Raw genomic sequence first — 19321 nt, forward strand, 5'->3', positions numbered from 1 at the left:
CCTCACAATACGCAGTAAATTTTTTTCAAACTCCTGCTTTCCCGCTGATCCACAGCTTGTCCACAGTGTCAGCTGCGGGTGTATAATGAATTGGATGTCTTCCATTGACTTCATTGCAGCATCTGCAGCAAAATGAAGCATGCTGTGATTTGTTTTCCAGACCGAAAGATCCACAAATGAAATTCACATGCTTCAATGAACAATTCCGTAGCATGAACATTGAGATATTAGGTTCAATAGAACCTAATAGCTGCGGGATAATGCTGCGTATTTCCGATGTGTGAAATGGAGCAGAAATCCGTCTGTGGGCATTAACTAATTTTCACGAGGCGTAAATCCGCTGCGTTATCCCGCAGCTATTAGGTTTTATTGAACCTAATAGCTCAATGTTCACGCTGCGGAATTCTGGCTTGAAAAAGACTCTTCTAGTCGAAACGTTGCCTTTTTTTATGGAGCAATAAATTTATTTATATGTTTTCTACAGCATTGATGCTGCCGCTTCATTTGGAGTCTACGTAGTATACTTGGGACTGGAGGTCCGTGGACCCACAGGTGGCTTGGCATTTCTTTTGTTGAACCTCTGCACGAGTTGTGCATTTCTACGGTGTGCTGCGGGACTTTCTCAAAGCAACTTGCGGAATTCTACCACGGATTTCTGCAGCGTGAAAGAAATCACGGAAGTATCGCAAAAGAAATGTTCTGTGTGCCACGGAAAAACGAGTGTAGTCAATGGAAGCCGTCCGTCACGCAATGTGAGCACAGCGGAAGTATCACATGATTACGCGTCACCGCTGGTGAGTCATGCGCTGCACTGCGCATACATGCTGGCTTGCCGGACGGGACTCACACGGCGGTTCCAGAGAGGTAAGTATGGGGTCTTTGGGGGGGCGCCCTGTCCAGAGTCCTCTGCGATATTCCGCTGGCCGACACGGCCGTTGTCATGAGGCCTAAGTGAACAGTATAACTCTTCTGTATATGGAATGCATTGAGTGGGTTGGCATCGAGGATGAATATATTACTAGTTTTTTTCTTTACATCTGTTACCTAGTACACACCATTGGTGTTCTTGAAATAGTGGAACACATGGGTAAATATGTTATATAGTCTATAGAAGATCTATTATGTGTAGTTGTTTAGAGGTCCTCCTACTGGGCACTATTTTATATTTTTACCATAAATTCTTTACATAAGTGTAGACAGCAGTGTTAAAAGGGTTATCTAGCTTTAAACTGTTGATGGCCTAGCCTCAGGATAGGCCATGAATAGTAGATAGGCGGGGGTTCACTGCCTGGGACTCTGGCCGATAAGCTGACAGGTCTGTGCATGGAGCAGAGTTCTGCTGGAAGGAGACAGCACTGTTTTCACTCCTGTGGCCTGGCTTGGTATTACAGGAAAAATTCCCATTGAAGTGCATGAAGTAGAGGTGCACATGTGAATCCTCTACTACCTGCACTTCAAGCTGTCCTGGGGCTGCATACTGAAGAACGATGGGGGTTCCAAGTGTGCAATATAAATTTTTCTGTTTACAGCCTGTAAGCATAGTGCATATTAGTACAGTAAAAACATTATCAACAGTGTAACGTATAACAGGTTCTGTTGTATCTTGTCTCCACCGGAAGAATGGGTGGAGACCTGGGTTGGCCTGGTTGAGTTGTAGGGTAGGGCTTGGTGACGCCCACAACAGCACTCGTATCTCAGCTGCCGAAGACGCTGCTGTCAGTGTCTAGCCTCCTATCTGCCATGCCGACCCCACGTCACCCCACTGCTGTGAGTCTTCCCATGGCGAACCCACTGCCTGGGCTCCCTGGCTCACTGCGGCTGTGACCCGCCATGGCTGTCTATCCCCGGCCACTGAGAGTGTCCTACCCAGACGCTGTCAGTCTGCTCTGCAAGCGTCAGCGCTCCCTCACTGTCCCCCTGGCGCTCTGTGCTCCCAGCTGCTGTTCGTTGTCAGAGAGCAGGGTTCTAGGGTGCGGGTACAGCATGCCATATTGTAGGGAGGCCGACAGGAACACAATTACAGCCGGGGCCATTGCAGGGAGCCCGGCGGTAAAGCCCCTTGAAGCTGGGGGAATGCTGAAAGTATGGCACAGCCCAGCCAATCAGCAGCTGTGGGCGTACCCTATACCTCCCACACCACAATCCCAGGTCTCCACCCATTTTTGTGGTGGAGTCAAGATACAACAGTACCCTTATAACAATAGCAAAGAAGACAGCAGTCAATGATACACAGTTGTTGATTGCTGGCATACTAACAGTTTATATCAACAGTTTCTAACCCTCTAGGGCTGCTTTCACATCTTTGGCGGGGGTTCTGTTTTCCTGTTCCGTTTGGGGAGCAGGAAAGGGGAATTGCTTGGCCGAATGGGTTTTTCTTATGACAGAACCAAATGGCACAAAACAGACCCCAAGGACTACAATGGAGTCCGTTCTATTTCCGCTAAGCTGCCTGACATTTTACCGAAAGAAAAAGCTCTGCATGCAGCTTTATTTCTTCCGGTATTTTGTGCCGGATCTGCAATAGAACCTCCAAATGGATCTTCCAGCTCAGTTGTGAACACGGCCTTACCGTTGCCAAGGTACATATAAACTCTAATTCACAATAGGCTTCCCTCCTAAAACAGAGCTTAAAAACTTCTTTATAAAAGATAGCAAATATGGTTAAACACTTTCTAGAGTATTGCTGTAGCATGTAGAAGAAATAGCTGTGAATATAGATGAAGATTAGATGATATTTTTTTATTATCTCTACCCCTGCTTTCAGCTGCACTACCCGTTGATCACAGTCGTTTTCAATAAGAAACTGAGAATGTTTTGTCTGTCTCATTTAATTCTTCCCTCTTGTTTCTGTATGCTCAAGTTCTGTGGACATATATATTTCTAAGATACGTATTTGTCTCCTCAGGTTCATCGTTGGGTTAATTATGAATCAATGCTTAAAGAATGTCTAATTGGGAGGATGGCTGTTAAACATGCTTCATTATTGAAAGGTAAAGGCTGAGATATACAATATAATTACCGTATATACCGGCGTATAAGACGACTTTTGAACCCCGAAAAATCTGCTCTGAAGTCGGGGGTCGTCTTATACGCCGGTAATACCAAAAAAAAAAGTGTAAAAAAAAAAAATCATTACTCACCTCCCCCGGCGTTCTGTCGCGCTCCGGCAGGATGTCGCTCGCTCCTCGTCCCCGGCGCAGCATTGCTTTCTGAATGCGGGGCTTGAAATCCCCGCCTCCAGAAAGCTAATACACACGCCGTCAGCCAGTTACAGCCATTCAATGACAGCATTGAATGGCTGTGATTGGCTGAAGGCGCACGTGGCTTCAGCCAATCACACCCATTCAATGATGTCATTGAATAGTGTGATTGGCTGAAGCCACGTGCGCCTTCAGCCAATCACAGCCATTCAATGCTGTCATTGAATGGCTGTAACTGGCTGACGGCGTGTGTATTAGCTTTCTGGAGGCGGGGATTTCAAGCCCCGCATTCAGAAAGCAATGCTGCGCCGGGGACGAGGAGCGAGCGACATCCTGCCGGAGCGCGACAGAACGCCGGGGGAGGTGAGTAATGATTTTTTTTTTTTACACTGTATTACCGGCGTATAAAGTGAAAGTTGGGGGGTCGTCTTATACGCCCCGTCGCCTTATACGCCGGTATATACGGTAAATTGTGGAAGGTTGTAGGCATTAGAAATGAGGGTGCTGATTCTTTAAGTTCATATACAAAGGTGCTGCTTGATAATCAAAGATCTGCAGCAATTTCGGGCACTGTAAGGCTGGGTTCACACGGGGCGGAATCGCAGCAGAATTTCCGTGCGGACTTTCTGCATGGAAATTTCGCCGGCAATTTTTATCCCGGGATAAACCAGCAAAGTAGACAAGATTTGTAAAAATCCAATCCACACACTGCGGACAAGCCGTTGCGGCCGAGCTGCGCTGAAACTGACATTGTGCGGAAATCATAGCTGCGGCATGTCAATTTTAGCACTGTCTCCGCTGCTGCCCCTCTCCTCTCTATGGAGAGAGATGACTGCAGCAAAATGCAGGCACCGAAGCCACTCCAAAACCTGTGCCAAATGGAGCCAGTTTTGAAGCTGCATTCCTGCCGCTGAAATCTTGCAGTATTTCCGTGTGGTCCCACAGCGGACATTCTGCGAAATTTCCACTCCATGTGAACCCAGCCTAAGGGTAGGCTCAGATGGATGAAACCAGTGCAGATTTTTCAGTGTTGACTCTGCCTCTAAAAACTACAGCAAAAATTTGTAGCTGAGTTGCAACTTTGTGCTGCATATTATGTCATGCATGGATTTAACCCCATCAATGGGCAAAATCCACATGCACCTCCAAAAAGTGTTTAAAATACATAAATGTGGTGCAAGGCATGTCAATCAGTTTTTTTGCACTGAAAATTGAAACTTTTGCATTAGGAAATCTGCCCTGAAAGTGAAAACTGCGTGTAAAAGCCATGATTGCCATTACAAATCAATGCTTTTTTTATTGACCAAGCTCTGTATGCCATTTATGGTCATGCATTTCTGCATTTCATGTTCTACTTGTGTAGAACGGTGTGCCAGTTAACCATATTTCCATTGCGCTTGACACTTAAAAAAAAAAAAAAAGAAGTAGGTAGGCCTTTGCAGAAGGTGCAGGTCCACAGCCACCTAAACAAATTTAATATAATTTATGCCATAACTGGCACAGATTTGAAATTTTAGTTCATGGTACGGCTGGGCGTTAAATTTATAAAGAAACCTACGGCACACTAATGAGGGATGAACACTCAGAAACAGCTGTCTGTGTATGGTTTTCTGGCTTGAATTTCTATTCCCAATCATTGTTTTACAGACTTGTTAAAAATTCGTACATTGATTAGGAGGAAGGAATGCTGCCATCCAATAGGTGGCGCTGCAGAGATATTGTTCCACCTTCCTTAATTGCATAATGTACCCAGAGGAGCGTGCATGACCTTATGAATCTCCTCACTCACTTTTCAGGTGTCTTCTCACACCCCTTCTGGGTGCTCTCCTTGGGGAGAGACAATTCCATCCCTGACCCACTCACCCCCTACGAGTCTCCACACACTTTTTGGGTGCTCTCCTTAAGGAGCGATGACACCCTTCTTGACCCAGAATTACTCTGGTGGCCACATTGCTAACAGCAAAATTTCAAATGTGAACAGAACTGCTTTTTACAAAAGAGTTTTTGCCACGTGGTTTGCAGCGTGTTGCAGCCTAATTGCTTTCGGTCTTTCTGTTCATATATCTATGCATTTGCCTTTTGGAACTGAACTACGACTGTATTAGAAACACATACACTGAAAATTTTCCACCTTTTAATCTTCATACGCTCCCATTAGTGTATGTTGCTATTTTTTCATTAAAACCACAAACTAATATGGTCTCTTTTTACTTTTAATTTGCAGGTTTGACATCAACTGAAAACCCAAAAAAAGCACTCAAAAATGGTCAGTTTGTAATAAGTATCGAGCATCTTTTTTTTTTGCAGTTTAGATTTACCCTTACAATCATACATATAATTTCTGATGTTATTTACTTAGTTTTATTCTAATTAGCCATTCGCATTTGGTGAAACCAGCGTGCCAGAGAGCTTTTTACCCAGACTCGCTGACAGCAAGGGTCATTTTAAACGGGACGAACTATGGGGCTTAAATGCCCGACAGATCGTCCTAGTGATGATCATTTCTGTGCTTTTTACACAGGAACGACCATCGCTCAGTGAATGGAGGCAGAGCGGGCCGGATATCGTTTTGGCTTGCCCACCTCCATTCACAGTAAATGGGCAGTTGATTATAGATAAACTGCCTGTTTACACGGGCCGATTCGTCCAGTTGCGTAAACTGAGCAGCGAAAGAATTATAACTCGTCATTAAGTCTGTGCATGTGTTTACACTGAATGACAGTCATTCAGATTCTGTTGATCGCAGGAATTTAATTTGTTGTCCCGTGTAAAAGGCCCTAAGTCACAGCAGCTTCTATAACACTGTACAGCAGAGCAGTTTGGCTGTTCATTTACCAAAATGGACTGGTTAACTAAACCATGTGGCAGCTGTAATGGTAGACATTGTCACTATCACCTACTTTTTAGGGGGAAAAAATGAAAATTATGTATATATATTATGGGAAGTGTTTAGATTTATGTTCTTATTAAAAGAAAAAGTTTGAGTACAGCTTAGTTCACGCTAAGTGTTAACCGGATAACTCTGATAGGAGTGATATTCCACATACAAAATTGGCCATACTCTGTGCACATGGATTTTCTTGTACAACACATGATTAAATGCTGCAATTCAAGTGTTTTATCAGTAATGATGTCACTGATGGAACACAATATTGGTTAACGGCTAGCTTTTTCAGTCATGTTCCTCACTATAATTAGTGTACTCTGTGTGGGCACCCTTGCCTCAATGTTAAGTAACATCCTGCAAAAACTTTTTCCCGGTAGCGACTGCAGCATATATTAGAATTAATCTTCTAATATTTGTCTTGCGAGAATGTACACACAGTATTGTCTGCATTGCAGATGTCATTCTGTTGGAAATGGTATAAAACACACTTTCTGTATTTTTTTGGCTACAATAAACTTGCAGCGACTAATATTTATGAGGAAATGTTCCCTTTAGAGCTCATTATTTGGGAACTTTGGCTTTATATTATACTTCTGTAAAGAAAGTTAGTTTCTGTCTACTTTTGAGACAGTACATTACTGTGCAAAACTTTTAGGCAGTTGTGGAAGAAATGCTGCAATGTAAGGATGCTTTTTAAAGATAGTGTTAACACTTTATTTCTGTCAATTAACAAAATACAAAGTGAATGAGCAAAAGAGAAATCTAAATGAAATCAATATTTGGTGTGACCACGCTTTGCCTCCCAAACAGCATCAATTCTTCTATGTAGACCTGCACACAGTTTTTGAGGGAACATCTTGGAGGAATAACCACAGATCTGAGGATGTAGACTTGATCCTCCTGTCTCTTCATGTAATTCCAGACAAACTCGATGATGTAGAGGTCAGGGGTCTCTGGGGGCCACATCAGCATTTCTAGAACTCCTTGTTCTTTATGCTGAAGATAGTTCTTAATGACATTGACTGTATTTTGGGGGTTGTTGTTCTGCAGCACAATAAACTTGGAGCCAAGCAGATGGCTTCCTGATGGTATTGCATGATGGATAAGTATCTGCCTGTATTTCTTTGTATTGAGGACACTGTTAATCCTGACCAAATCCCCAATTTCACTTGCAAAAATGCAGCACCAAGTTTGCGAGCTACCTCCACCATGCTTCACTGTTGACTGCATTGAGTTATTGTGCCCTTAAGCATAGCAACTGCCTTCTGTTACAGCCAAATATTTAATATTTTGAATCATGAGTCCAGAGCACCTGCTGTTATTTTTCTGCACCCCAGTTCCTATGTTTTTGTCTTTAGTTGAGTCGCTTGGCATTGTTTCCATGCCAAAGGAACGTCTGTTTGGATGCAAAACTTCCATAAAGAAAACTTCTTACCAGACTTCTTCGATCAGTAGATTGATGTGCAGTACCTGCATATCTCTGGTTTCTTCTAGTTTTGAGCTGAAGGCACTGCTGAACATCCTCCGATTTTGAAGGGAAGCAAGCATGATATGTCTTACATCTGCTGCACTGTTTGCTTGACTACCGCTGCATCTTTGTTGTCGGTTTCTTTGTGCTTCTTCAAAAGGGCTCGAACAGCACATCTTTGAAATCTTTGCCTGGGAGAAACCTTGCTGATGGATTGCTTGTGTCTTGTTGCTGTGCCCAGTCCTGCCATTGTGTATCACCTGTGACTTGAAATTGTCTTCCACAACCTCACCTTTCTAGCGGAGTTTGGCTGGTATTCACCCAATTTTAATCCTTCCACACAGCTGTTTCAATTTCACTTGTATGTTAACCTACAACCTCTTTTAACCTACATATACCAAATAGGTGATAGTCATGATTTTCATAATTGGTTAATCAAATACCTGACTGCAGTCTTACAAAATTCCTGGCTTTGCAAGTGTACCTACCTAGAAGAATTGATGATATTTTGAAGGCAAATGGTGGTCATGCCAAATATTGATTAGATTTAGTTTTCACATTTGTTCATTCACTTTGCATTTTAGTATTTGTCAAAAATAAACTACTAACACTTCTGTTTTTCAAAGCATTCTTAGGGTCTTTTTCCATGGGACGATTGTTGGGTGCATGAGCAACCAACTGTCGTCCGTGCTATAATTGCTCTTGTGCTTTCACACAGGAGCCACGATTGCTCAGTGAATTGAGGCGGAGTGGGTAACAGAACTCTCCTGCCTGCTTCCATTCACATTAAACAGGCCAATATGAAGATGATGTCTGTAATACTGGGCCTACAAGCATTCGTTTGGATGTGAAATCAGAGATCAGGACAAGACTTGGGCCCCACATTTCTGTTGTGCCACTTGCTATGTAAAATGAATAAACTGGTGGAAAGGTACAGATACATCAATGTCATTAGGGGTACTTATGATATGGAGGGAACAAAAGGACTAACCAATTTGCCGGCTGCAGTGAGGCTTGTATCGCACTCTGAAACTATTCCTGTCCTCTTACAACCTTCAAGAGAACAACTCGAAAATGAGGACGATGAGATAATGTAGGAAGAGAATGAATTTTTATGAAGCAGTGAAAGAAATGATCCTCCATTTAAACCTACAGGACATTTAACTTCACGGTTCTTAATACAGGCAGATTTAGATAACTTAAGGTCCATTTACACGGGACGACTGTCGATGAGCTTATCGTTGATCTTTTATGCAGCATAAACAATGGATGATCAGCTTATCGCTCATTGTTCAGTTTAAACAGCGGCCGTTCAGTAATGAACGGCCGCTGTGTTATCTCAATGGAGAGGGGCAGGAGAGAAACTCCTGCACTGCCCCGCCCCCCTGCTGGCCGCTCCGTGAGCGAGCCAGCACCAGTAGCTCCCATGTGACAGCACTGGAGCGCGGACACACAGGGACGAGTGTCAGGCATCGTTTGCCCGACAGTCGTCCCGTATAAATGGACCTTCATTCTATGATTTAGTCGTAAGTAAAAGGAAGGCAGAACTTCTGGGCTCCAGATTGCAAGAATGGAATATTCTCCAACCGGAAACAAGTGTAACAATCTATAGACTCTGAGAACGAAATCTTGTGTATTTCTTCTATTATGATGTAACTTTTTTTTTTAATCAACATATGTGGTTTGAGGTCGGCTCTGCGTCACTATAAAGTTGTCCTAGAGTGGAGGCTTTTTATAGACTCCTCAAAAACCAGTTAAAAAGCAGTTTCGCTTCACAAAGGCAATGTGCTGCATTCTGTTAGTCAGTTATGCCAGTGTTGCAAAGCAGTCTTATGTAATACTGCAGTATATGCTTCACTCAATCAAATACTCTGAAAATAAATGGAAGATCTATGGAGGCTTGAAGGTCATTGCTGTCATATTGAGAATGCAGACAGGGTTCATAAAACACTCCTGTTTTCTGTGTGGGGGGAATAGCTGTTACAGACAATCTCACAACATAAGGAAGGTACTGTTGTATTATCTCGCCACCAGAAGCTAGGGGTGGAGATGTAATTGAGCTGGATTGACATGCGGGTGATGTCCCCAGCTTGTGATTGGCTTTCCCTGCTGTCCTGCTATATCCCTGTCTCTGCTCTCATCTGCTGTCCTTACGCCGATGTTGCAACTATCCCTGTCCTTGCTGTGAGTGTTATTTTTTTCTGAGGCTGTGGGACTTCTGACATGTAAGGTCCCTCTGGCGCCGTGCCTATAGCCTTCCTGCTAGGTCCCCCTCTGTCACGGTCACTGACGTTCTCCGTGCACTTCTGTCTGGCCTCCATGAAATGTGTGTTGTGCTTTCAGCGCTCCCTAACACCCATCCCCCTGACTCACAGAGGTGTCCACCGGGGTGTCCCCGCAGCTGCGTTCACACATGTCCTTGGCGGCAGAGTGCCATGTGCGCTCCTGTTGGCCTGATCACGGAATGTTGCTGTCAGTGCCTCCCCCTGTGCTGCTGCGCTCTCACACACTACTCCCTGCCGTGGGTCACTGTCCCCTGGAGCTAGGTCATAGCAGTGTGGGGACTAAGCTTTGCCTTGGATGGAGGATTAAAGTCAGTTTCAGTGTTACATTATTTACTGTAAATGCTTCCATGTTAATGCCGCCCTGCTCTCACATGGAAGCATTTACAGCTAATAATGTAACCCTCCAGCCAAGGCAAAACCTCACTCCCCACGCTACTACGACCTTGCACTTGCCAGCCAATCAGCAGCTTGTAGGCGTACACTGGGCGGATACAGCCCATCACTAGATCACTATATCTCCACCCACACTTGTGGTGGCGACATAATGCAACAGTACCAGACTGGCTAAACAGCTTTTAGAGAATTGGGGGCAAAGCCTTGTGTCCTCTGAAGACATTCTGCTTCCTCTATTGCATATTGAATTAGGCCACAGTTCGTCAAGGCAATGGATAAAAATTGCAAAGGATTTTCCTATCTCAAGTCCAAATTTACCCATCTTTCAGAAGGAAAAATAAAATAGGGTGTTTTGTGGGTCCACAGACCAGAGAACTGAAAAGTGAATATAGATTGAATGAATGCTTAAAAAGCAAGGAAAAATCTGCCTAGATGGCAATCAAGAAAGTGACAGTCAAATTTCTGGGGAAAATGAGATCAAATGACTTTAAACAAATTGTGACCGACATGTTGAAGTCATACAAAGATTTGGAATGCAACATGCCAACACTACTTGCAGTCACTTATCCAGATAAGTATGATAGAAGATTTCACTAGGACATACATGCAACTGAAAAATCGTATGAAGGAAAGTGGATGCCTGCAATGTTGACTGATTCCTGCTGGAATATCCCAGGGGGGGACTGCTGTATATAAAAGAAATAAGTGACTTGTGCAAATATTTAATTTAGCTTTCCATATATTTATGCCACTTCTGGAAGTTCTTTGTTGTTATTTATCTGCCACCGCCGGGTGATCTTATGTCCTGCTTAACTATATGTTACACTATTCAGGATTTTTTGTTTAAAAGTAGATTTATAAAACATTTAACCGCAATTCTATATATACACTTCTTTATTCTACCATTTAAAGGGGTATTCCAGTGATTAAAAGTTATATGTTCCATAAGGCATGTAATTTTGTAACAGAATGTTATAATTAGTCTTACCAGGCTGCGGAGATATTGTTTTACCTGTGGTTTCCACCCTACTTGGTTCTCCATTGGTATCCAATGGCTGCGACCTGTCTGCTCCGCTGTTTTACTGGTCAGGCATGCTCCGTGCCTACACATTCTGTAATCAAGTAAGTTTATACAGTCATAAATGCGCACTTGTCATGAGTGCCTCTCTACTAGAAGTCCATTATAAGTTAATCACCCGTTGGTATAGATCCCCGGTGAGATTGGCGGACTTTTTCCCGGAAACCTCCGATAGATGTTGGAGAGGATGTGGAGAAAGAGGCACACTACTCCACATATTTTGGAGCTGCCCAAAAATCAACTCAGTATGGAAGGAGTTCCTGAATCTTATAAACAAAATAACAGGGATTCGAGTCCTCCCGAGACCAGAAAACACAATCCTGCTGATGGGTTTTGAAAAAATACCCCAGGGGCTTAGAAAACTTATAATTCATGGTCTCCTAGTAACTAAACTATTGATAGTAAGGAACTGGAAATCGCCCGTTACCCCTTCTCTCTCAGCCATTACCCAACTGATGTCAGAACATATGACCATGGAAAGAATCTACGCCTTTAGACAAAACAGACTACCTAGTTTTGTGGAGACATGGGACCCGTGGATAACATATTTCCACGCAGACCATACTATGATAAATCTGAAACCATAACCATAGTTGGACTTGATCTATATTAAATCTGAAAGAAAATACTATTCAATGTATGTAGAGATAGCAGTTATCATAACTTTGATACAACAAGTAAGCAACCTTATTCCTCCCTCCCCAGTTTCCCTCCCCCCTCCCCTCCCCTGCCACGCCCCCCTCCCCCCCTTCCTTACCCAACCTACCCCCTTCCCACCTGTGCTAAACAGTTAAAATAATGGATGTTAAATACAGCAGGACTAACAGTTATCCTTTAATATACGTATATCTGGATATTTACCTCCTTCTCTAGACATTGTTTTATTCTTGCTGTAAGACTTTTCTAATGTTTATATGTATGGAAACTGTACGGTTTACATTCAATAAAAAATATTGAACAGATAAATGCGCACTTGTCAGTAACTGGCAATGCAGCGTTTTGGAGATGTAGTCTTTGCACACCCCACAGCCATTTTAAATAACAATGTGGAAATTTAATGCTGGCTGGTAAGCAGCTGTGGCGCACCTAAGCAAATTAGGTACGTGTGCAGTTTGACTATTTAGATGGACGTTTTGAGTAACAGCAATGAGTGGAAGTGTTTGGGCAAAATGTTAAAAATTTGCCTTCAGTCTCTGGAGACCCCCTTTAAGGTTAATGTATGTACATCTGTTCCTGACAGTCAAAATCTTATAACAAATTTAAAATCTGCACCTAAATCTTTGCAAGAAAGCAAAAAAAAAAAATATTCAGAAAAGATTTTTTTAAATTCTTTTGTATCAGTGTTCAGATTATCTCAAGCCAGCGATAAGCACTCCATGTAAAAGGGCCCTTACTTTGCAGCATTTTTTCTATACTTAACTAACACTTTTGCACAGCACTGTATATTTTGCCTGGTTTGGAAGCACAAAAGTTTATATATGTATATTGTTTTCATTTAGACACGATTGCTAGCAATGTTTCAGAGGCGGCTGGAAAAGTGAGTAAACCCAGGTTAGTATGTCACCCCTCTTTAATATTTAGTATTCTTTTCAGTTTGTTAAAATGTAAATTGATATGGTTGGATATAAAGCGGTACTGCCTCCATGTACATTTATGGCCTAGGGCTAGGGTCTGTCATAAATGTGTGATTAGTGGGATGCAACCACTGTGAACAGTGTTATTTGTGCTTGTCGTTTCTTGGATGTCACATGGTCAGCCGTTTGTAGAAACTTTTGTCATTTAAAACAGAACTTCTATAAAAAAAAAATAGGAATACACAATGACATTTCTGATTAAGGGTTCTTTTACACGGGATGATGATCGCTCACTGGAGCAATAATCGTTCAGTGAATGGAGGTGGAACGGGTCAGAGTTCGCTTCGAGCCACATGTATTCACAGTAAACAGGCAGTCCTTCATAGATGATCAGGCCGATTGATTCTTCCACCTGTCTAAACTGAAGAACGAATAATAAACAAAATAGCGTTCATTGTTCAGTCACTGGCAGTGTTTACAGTTGAGCAAGATTTAGCGAAAAGTGATTGCGCAACAAATTCGCAATCACTGTTACACACCACGTGCTGACTGAACACTATAAGGGTAGGTTTATGTAACATATAGGGTATGTTTCCACGTGGCATAAACACTGCGGATCATCCACTAGTAAATTGTAATTACTGAACTGTGTTTTTACAGGTCATTGGTTAGACTAAATAACAGAATCAAAATCATAAAGCAAAAATACATGTTTAGTATCGCTGCATCCGCAAAAGTCTGGTCTATCAAAGTAATGCACTATTCACCCCACATGGTGAACATCGTCCGAAGAAAAAGAAATCCAGAAATGCGCCTTTGGTCATTCTGTCTCCAAGATAAAATGCAACAAAAATGATCAAAAAGTTGTATGTTTTCCAAAATTGGTACTGACGCAAACTACAGGACGTCCTGCAAGAAATGAGCCGTTGCACAACTATGTGGATGGAAAAATAAAAAAGTTATTGCGCGCAGAAGAGGGCGGTAAATAATTATTTAAAAAAATTAAATCTTTGAAAAAAATAAAAGTAGTACAGCAAAAAAAGAAATACATAAGTATGGTATTGTAGTAATCGTACTGACCCATAGAATAAAGTTATGTCATTTTTGTTGCAGTTATTTTCTACACGCACAATACGGACAGCATAAACATCATGGATCTGCATTGGGGTATTCGGATACGCGTTTTTCATGCACTAAAAATAAATGAATCACAACATGTCCTATTTAGATTCATATTACGGATCAATATTGCTCATTAAAGTCAATAGGATTGCGTAAATATGCAGTAACTACACATGATACATATGTATTCACTGCGTACTTACACATAAATGTAGGATAAATCTATGAGAACTTTTTTTGCTCACGGTGAAAAATGCAGTGAATATGCATGGAATAAAACCCAGCAAGAAGGTCCAAATACGCAGTCTGAAAGCGCTTCATATTTAACCGCTTAGTGACCAAGCCTGTTTGTGCCTTAATGACCAGGCCAAATTTTGCAAATCTGACGTGTCACTTTAACATTGAAAAACACCAGAAAGGTTTTGCATATCCAAGCGATTCTGACATTGTTTTTTCGCCACATGTTGTACTTCATTTAGGCGGAAAAATTGACCAATAGAATTTGTGTTTATTTATTAAAAGCACCAAAATTGTAATGGTCCAACACAACTGCGTAATGGAACATTTAATTGCCACTAAACTAGACCAGGTGGGAAAATTCAAAAACAACTGGGCAAAGTGGCTTCAATTCTCAGGTTATTCCTGTTAAGTCTTTTTCCCCGCACTATGATCATTGGGTTTAGGAAGGAAGAAGATGGGTGGTGTGTTGTGGCATTTGGCATGTATCTTACATAATCGACCACACTCAGCAGTATGGCCTGTCTTGGTGGTGCTTAACCCAGACCAACAATTCCTAACTTTAAAATGTTGTTCCTAATAGTTATTGTTGTTACTATTTTCCACAGGAGTTATACTCTTGCATGGTGATTTCTCATCAGCTTTATGTCCACAACTGATGGGAAATAGCCATTATGGCTACCCTATAAGTGGTTATGCATATATAAGATCTGAATAAATATGAGAACCCTAACAAGACATTTTTCATGTCTTGTCACAACTGGGTATATGTTAGACCCACCTTTAAGAACATAGTTATAATGGAAATATTCATCCAATGTTTATCAATACTGTGGACAGATATGCACATCTGTATGTATCGGAATCTCTGTGCTTGTCTATAATGTACTTTATTTCCACTGTGAAAATTAATAAAATATTTGTTTAAAGAAAAAAAAAAAAGCACCAAAATTGGGAAGATTTTGAAAAAAATCGTCATTTTTTCACATTTCCAACTGCAATATCTTAAATATGTGCAAACATAATATAGAAATTTTTGTTAAGATTTATATTTTCACCCATTTACTTTATTTTGGGCGCACATTGGAAAAACTTTCGTGTGTTTTTTTAACCATTTAGGAGACGTACAAATTTAACATTACTTTTTAGCATTTTGAGGAACACTTTGTTCTCCTACACCAAGCCAAGATTGGAAAGGCTCATGAGTGTCAGAATAATACATACCCCCACGAATGACCCCATTTTAAAAACTGCACCCCTTAGTGTATTCACTGAGGGGGGTCATGAGTATTTTGACCCCACAGTTTTTCTTCAGGAATGAATTCAATTTAGAGGAGAAAAAGTAAAATTTCATATTTTTGCAAATCTGTCATTTTAAAGACATATTTTTTTCCTATAGTTTACATGAAAATAAGGATTTACACCCCAAAATGGATACCCCTGTTTCTCCCGTGTTCAGAAATATACCCATTGTGGCCCTAATGTTATATCTAAGTCCACAACGGGGCCCAAAACGAAAGGAGTAGTCGGTGTCTTTCAAAACAGAAATTTTGCTTGAAGTCCTTTTAGGCCCCATAGCACACATGTAGAATTCTTGAGTGCCCAAAACCATAGAAAACCCCCACAAATGACCCCATTTTAAAAACTAGACCCCTTAAGGAATTTATCTAGCGGTGTACTGTGTATTTTGACCCCACAGTTTTTGAATGAATTCAAGCCAAGCAAAAGGAAAAATTGTGATTTTCGTTTTTTTGGCAATTCTGTCATTTTAAAAACAGCTTTTTTTGTACAGCACACATATAAATGAAAACTTGCACCCAAAATGGATACCCCTGTTTGTCCCGTGTTCAGAGACATACCCATTGTGGCCCTAATCTTATGTCTGGATGCACAACAGGGCCCAAAATGAAAGGAGTAGTCAGTGGCTTTCAGAACATAGATTTTGCTTGAAGTCCTTTTAGGCCCCATTGCCCACTTGTAGAGTTCTTGAGTGCCCAAAACCATAGAAAACCCCCACAAATGACCCCATTTTGAAAACTAGACCCCTTAAGGAATTTATCTAGGGGTGTACTGCATATTTTGACCCCACAGTTTTTGAATAAATTCAAGCAAAGAAAAAGGAAAAAAATTAGGATTTTCATTTGTTTTGGCAATTCTGTCATTTTAAAAACAGCTTTTTTTGTACAGCACACATATGAAGGAAGACTTGCACCCCAAAATGGATACGCCCGTTTGTCCCGAGTTCAGAAACATACCCATTGTGGCCCTAATAGACTCACAGGACACATGGCTAGGCCTACAATGAAAGGAATAGGCGTTGGATTTCAGGGTACAACTGAATAAATTCCAGGCCTCATTGCCCACTTATAGAGCAATTGGGCAGCCAAAATGATCAAGAACCCCCTCAAATGACCCCATTTTGAAAACTAGACCCCTTAACGAATTCATCTAGGGGTGTACTGCGTATTTTGACCCCACAGTATTTGAATGAATCTAAGCAAAGCAGAAGGAAAAGGTTACGATTTTCAATTTTTGGGGCAATTTTTTAAATTTAAAAACAGTTTTTTTTGTACAGTGTACATAGGAATGAAGACGTTCACCCCCAAATGGATACCCCCGTTTGTCCCGTGTTCAGAAACATACCCCTTGTGACCCTAATTTACTTACAGGACCCATGGCAAGGCCTGTAATGCAGGGAACACCCGTTGGATTTCAGGGCACAACTGAATACATTCCAGGCCCCATTGCTCATTTGTACGGAATAAAAATTGACTCCCTAAAAATCCTCTCCCCCCCCCCCCCCCCACACACACACGCTCCGCGACCTTTTCGGCGTTCGCAAATCTTAGATAAAAGTAATAATGTGAACTGTGTGGTATTTACGAAGACAGGGGTAATTACGGAGGCTGGTTGGGATGGGTACATGGGGCAATAAAACCGTGTATCCCCCCTCCTCTCATGCTTTTTGGGGGTAGTTCGTGACCTCAGTGGCGGGTATGGGGTGTAAAAAGTGGCGTTCCGTGGGTCTCCGTAAGCTTGATGAGGTGCGGCGGTCTCACACAGAAGACGCTCAACAAGCTGCTCCTGGAACTGCAGGAAGGCAAGCGTTCCCGGGGCTTCTTGTAAAATACGTATTACAGGTAGCGGTCTGAATAACGCCGGGCTCACGCAGCCGTAGGCGGGATCCGCTTGCGGAAGCCCGCAGCGGATCTCATCTGTGAGCCCGGCTGTGACCCTGCGTACGGCCACGTAATGTACTGCGCATAACTGCCTACTCACGCAGGCGGTCATGCACAGTACACCTTTTTTTTGTTAGTATTTCCCGCACCGTCGCTTAGCGATGACGCGGGTACCCGCAGCCCGTATACAACGTACTTGCGTATGGGCTGCAGGTATATCCACGACCATGGAGCACAATGGGCTCTATGTTGCGGATATCCACAGTAAAATAGAACCTGCTGCGTTCTCTTTTCTGCGAGTGGATTACGCAATTCCAACCCACTAATGTGAGCGGAATTGTGTAATCCAATGCGATTGATCTGCGTAATACCGCGGATCAGACGCATGCGGAATCTAATTCCTATCCGATCATTTGAGACCGACTTATGTTAGAGCGCTACTTTTTTATTACGTGACTGGCGATCGCTCAACGAGGCCACCCGTCACTGCTCCAGGCTCTCTGCGACCGTTGGTCGCTGAGAGCAAGGAGATTTTAAGTTTCCTGGGCTCCCTGACTCCTGCACATGTGTCCGGCTTTTTGCCGGCAATCGCATGTGCAGAATCCGGAAAGGTTCACGAAGGAGGATTGCATTGGGGTGCAAATACGGAGGCCTCCAGTAAAAAGTTCCATCTCCTCTCACCGATCGCATCGGTGAGGGGAGATGAAACTTCAATTTATTTTTTTTTACTTTTACGTGATCGCCATTATTGGATAACGGCGAACACGTGACCAGGAACCGCTCACCGCGGCTCTCCGTGAAATCTCCAGGCTCTTGGCTACATTTTGTAGCCAGGAGCAGGGAGAAATTAAATTATCCTGGCAATCCACAGCTTTTGCGCATGCGTCCGCCAATTTGGCGATGGGCGCGTGCGCAGAAGCTGGGGTAAGGTCCGCGGATATATCCGGGGGCCTTATGTACGTACTTTCATCCTCCCTCACAGATATGATCCGTGAGGGGAGATGAAACGTACGGTTTTTAAACTTTTTTTTTAAACCTTTTTTCAACTTTTTTTAAATTTTTTTTACACTTTTTTTAACTTTACATGATCACTGTCATCCATTGGATGACAGTGATCATGTCCCCCGTGAAATCTCTCTGCTCCTGGCTACACATGGCAGCCAGGAGCAGAGGGATTTTGAATTTCCCGGGGCTCGAGCCCCTCTGTGCATTGACATCGGGCGCGCATGCGCAGAAGGGGATTTCGGGTCCCGGGACAGCAGGACATCGGGGAGGGCAGAGGTGAGTATTTTCACCTCCCCCTCATGGATCCGACCCATGAGGGGAGGTGAAACTTAGCTTTTTTTTAAAACTTTTTTTCACTTTTCCGCGATCGCGTTATCCGCCGTTATTATTCCGCGGTCCCCGCTGACATCTCCTGCCTCCCGGCTACCTATAGGAGCTGGGAGCCAGGAGATTTTAAACTTCCCGCGCCGCCGGGCCTTCTGCGCATGCGGCTGACGTAATGCTGCCTGGCGAGCATTCGCAAAAGGATGGCTTCGGGACCCGGAGGACCAGGACAGCGGGGAGTCGTGCGGCGGAACCGGGTGAGAATTTTCTGCTGCACTGATGGATCTGATCCATCAGGGCAGCTAAATCTTTAACCTTTTAAAGCTCTTTTATTTAATTTTTGGGGATCGGCGCTATCACAATGCCGGGGGGGGGGGGGGGGTGTCACCGCAGCCTGGGATGACAGCTCCATGCTGTCAGCGACCTGCGGACACCGACAGCATGGAGCTGTCACGTCCAGAGCCTGCGGGGCTTTATTCTCTGTAGGAAGCATGTATTTACGTCCTCGGAGAATAAAGCCCACTTCGGGAGGACGCAAAAAGGCTATGGCCCGGTCGTTAAGGGGTTAA

At 42.9% G+C, this 19321-nt stretch overlaps 1 protein-coding gene across 1 annotated transcript in view; it reads left to right on the forward strand.

The window, feature by feature from the left end:
* Positions 1–19321, forward strand: part of CYB5R4 (cytochrome b5 reductase 4) — a 138260-nt gene that overhangs the window by 44190 nt on the left and 74749 nt on the right. The window contains exons 4-6 of the mRNA XM_066605006.1: positions 2906–2990; positions 5425–5466; positions 12811–12862. Coding sequence (XP_066461103.1) covers positions 2906–2990; positions 5425–5466; positions 12811–12862 — 179 coding nt within the window. The remainder of the gene's footprint in view (positions 1–2905; positions 2991–5424; positions 5467–12810; positions 12863–19321) is intronic.

This window comes from Eleutherodactylus coqui, chromosome 1 (genome assembly GCF_035609145.1).
Source record: "Eleutherodactylus coqui strain aEleCoq1 chromosome 1, aEleCoq1.hap1, whole genome shotgun sequence".
In the NCBI taxonomy this organism is placed as follows: Eukaryota; Metazoa; Chordata; class Amphibia; order Anura; family Eleutherodactylidae; genus Eleutherodactylus; species Eleutherodactylus coqui.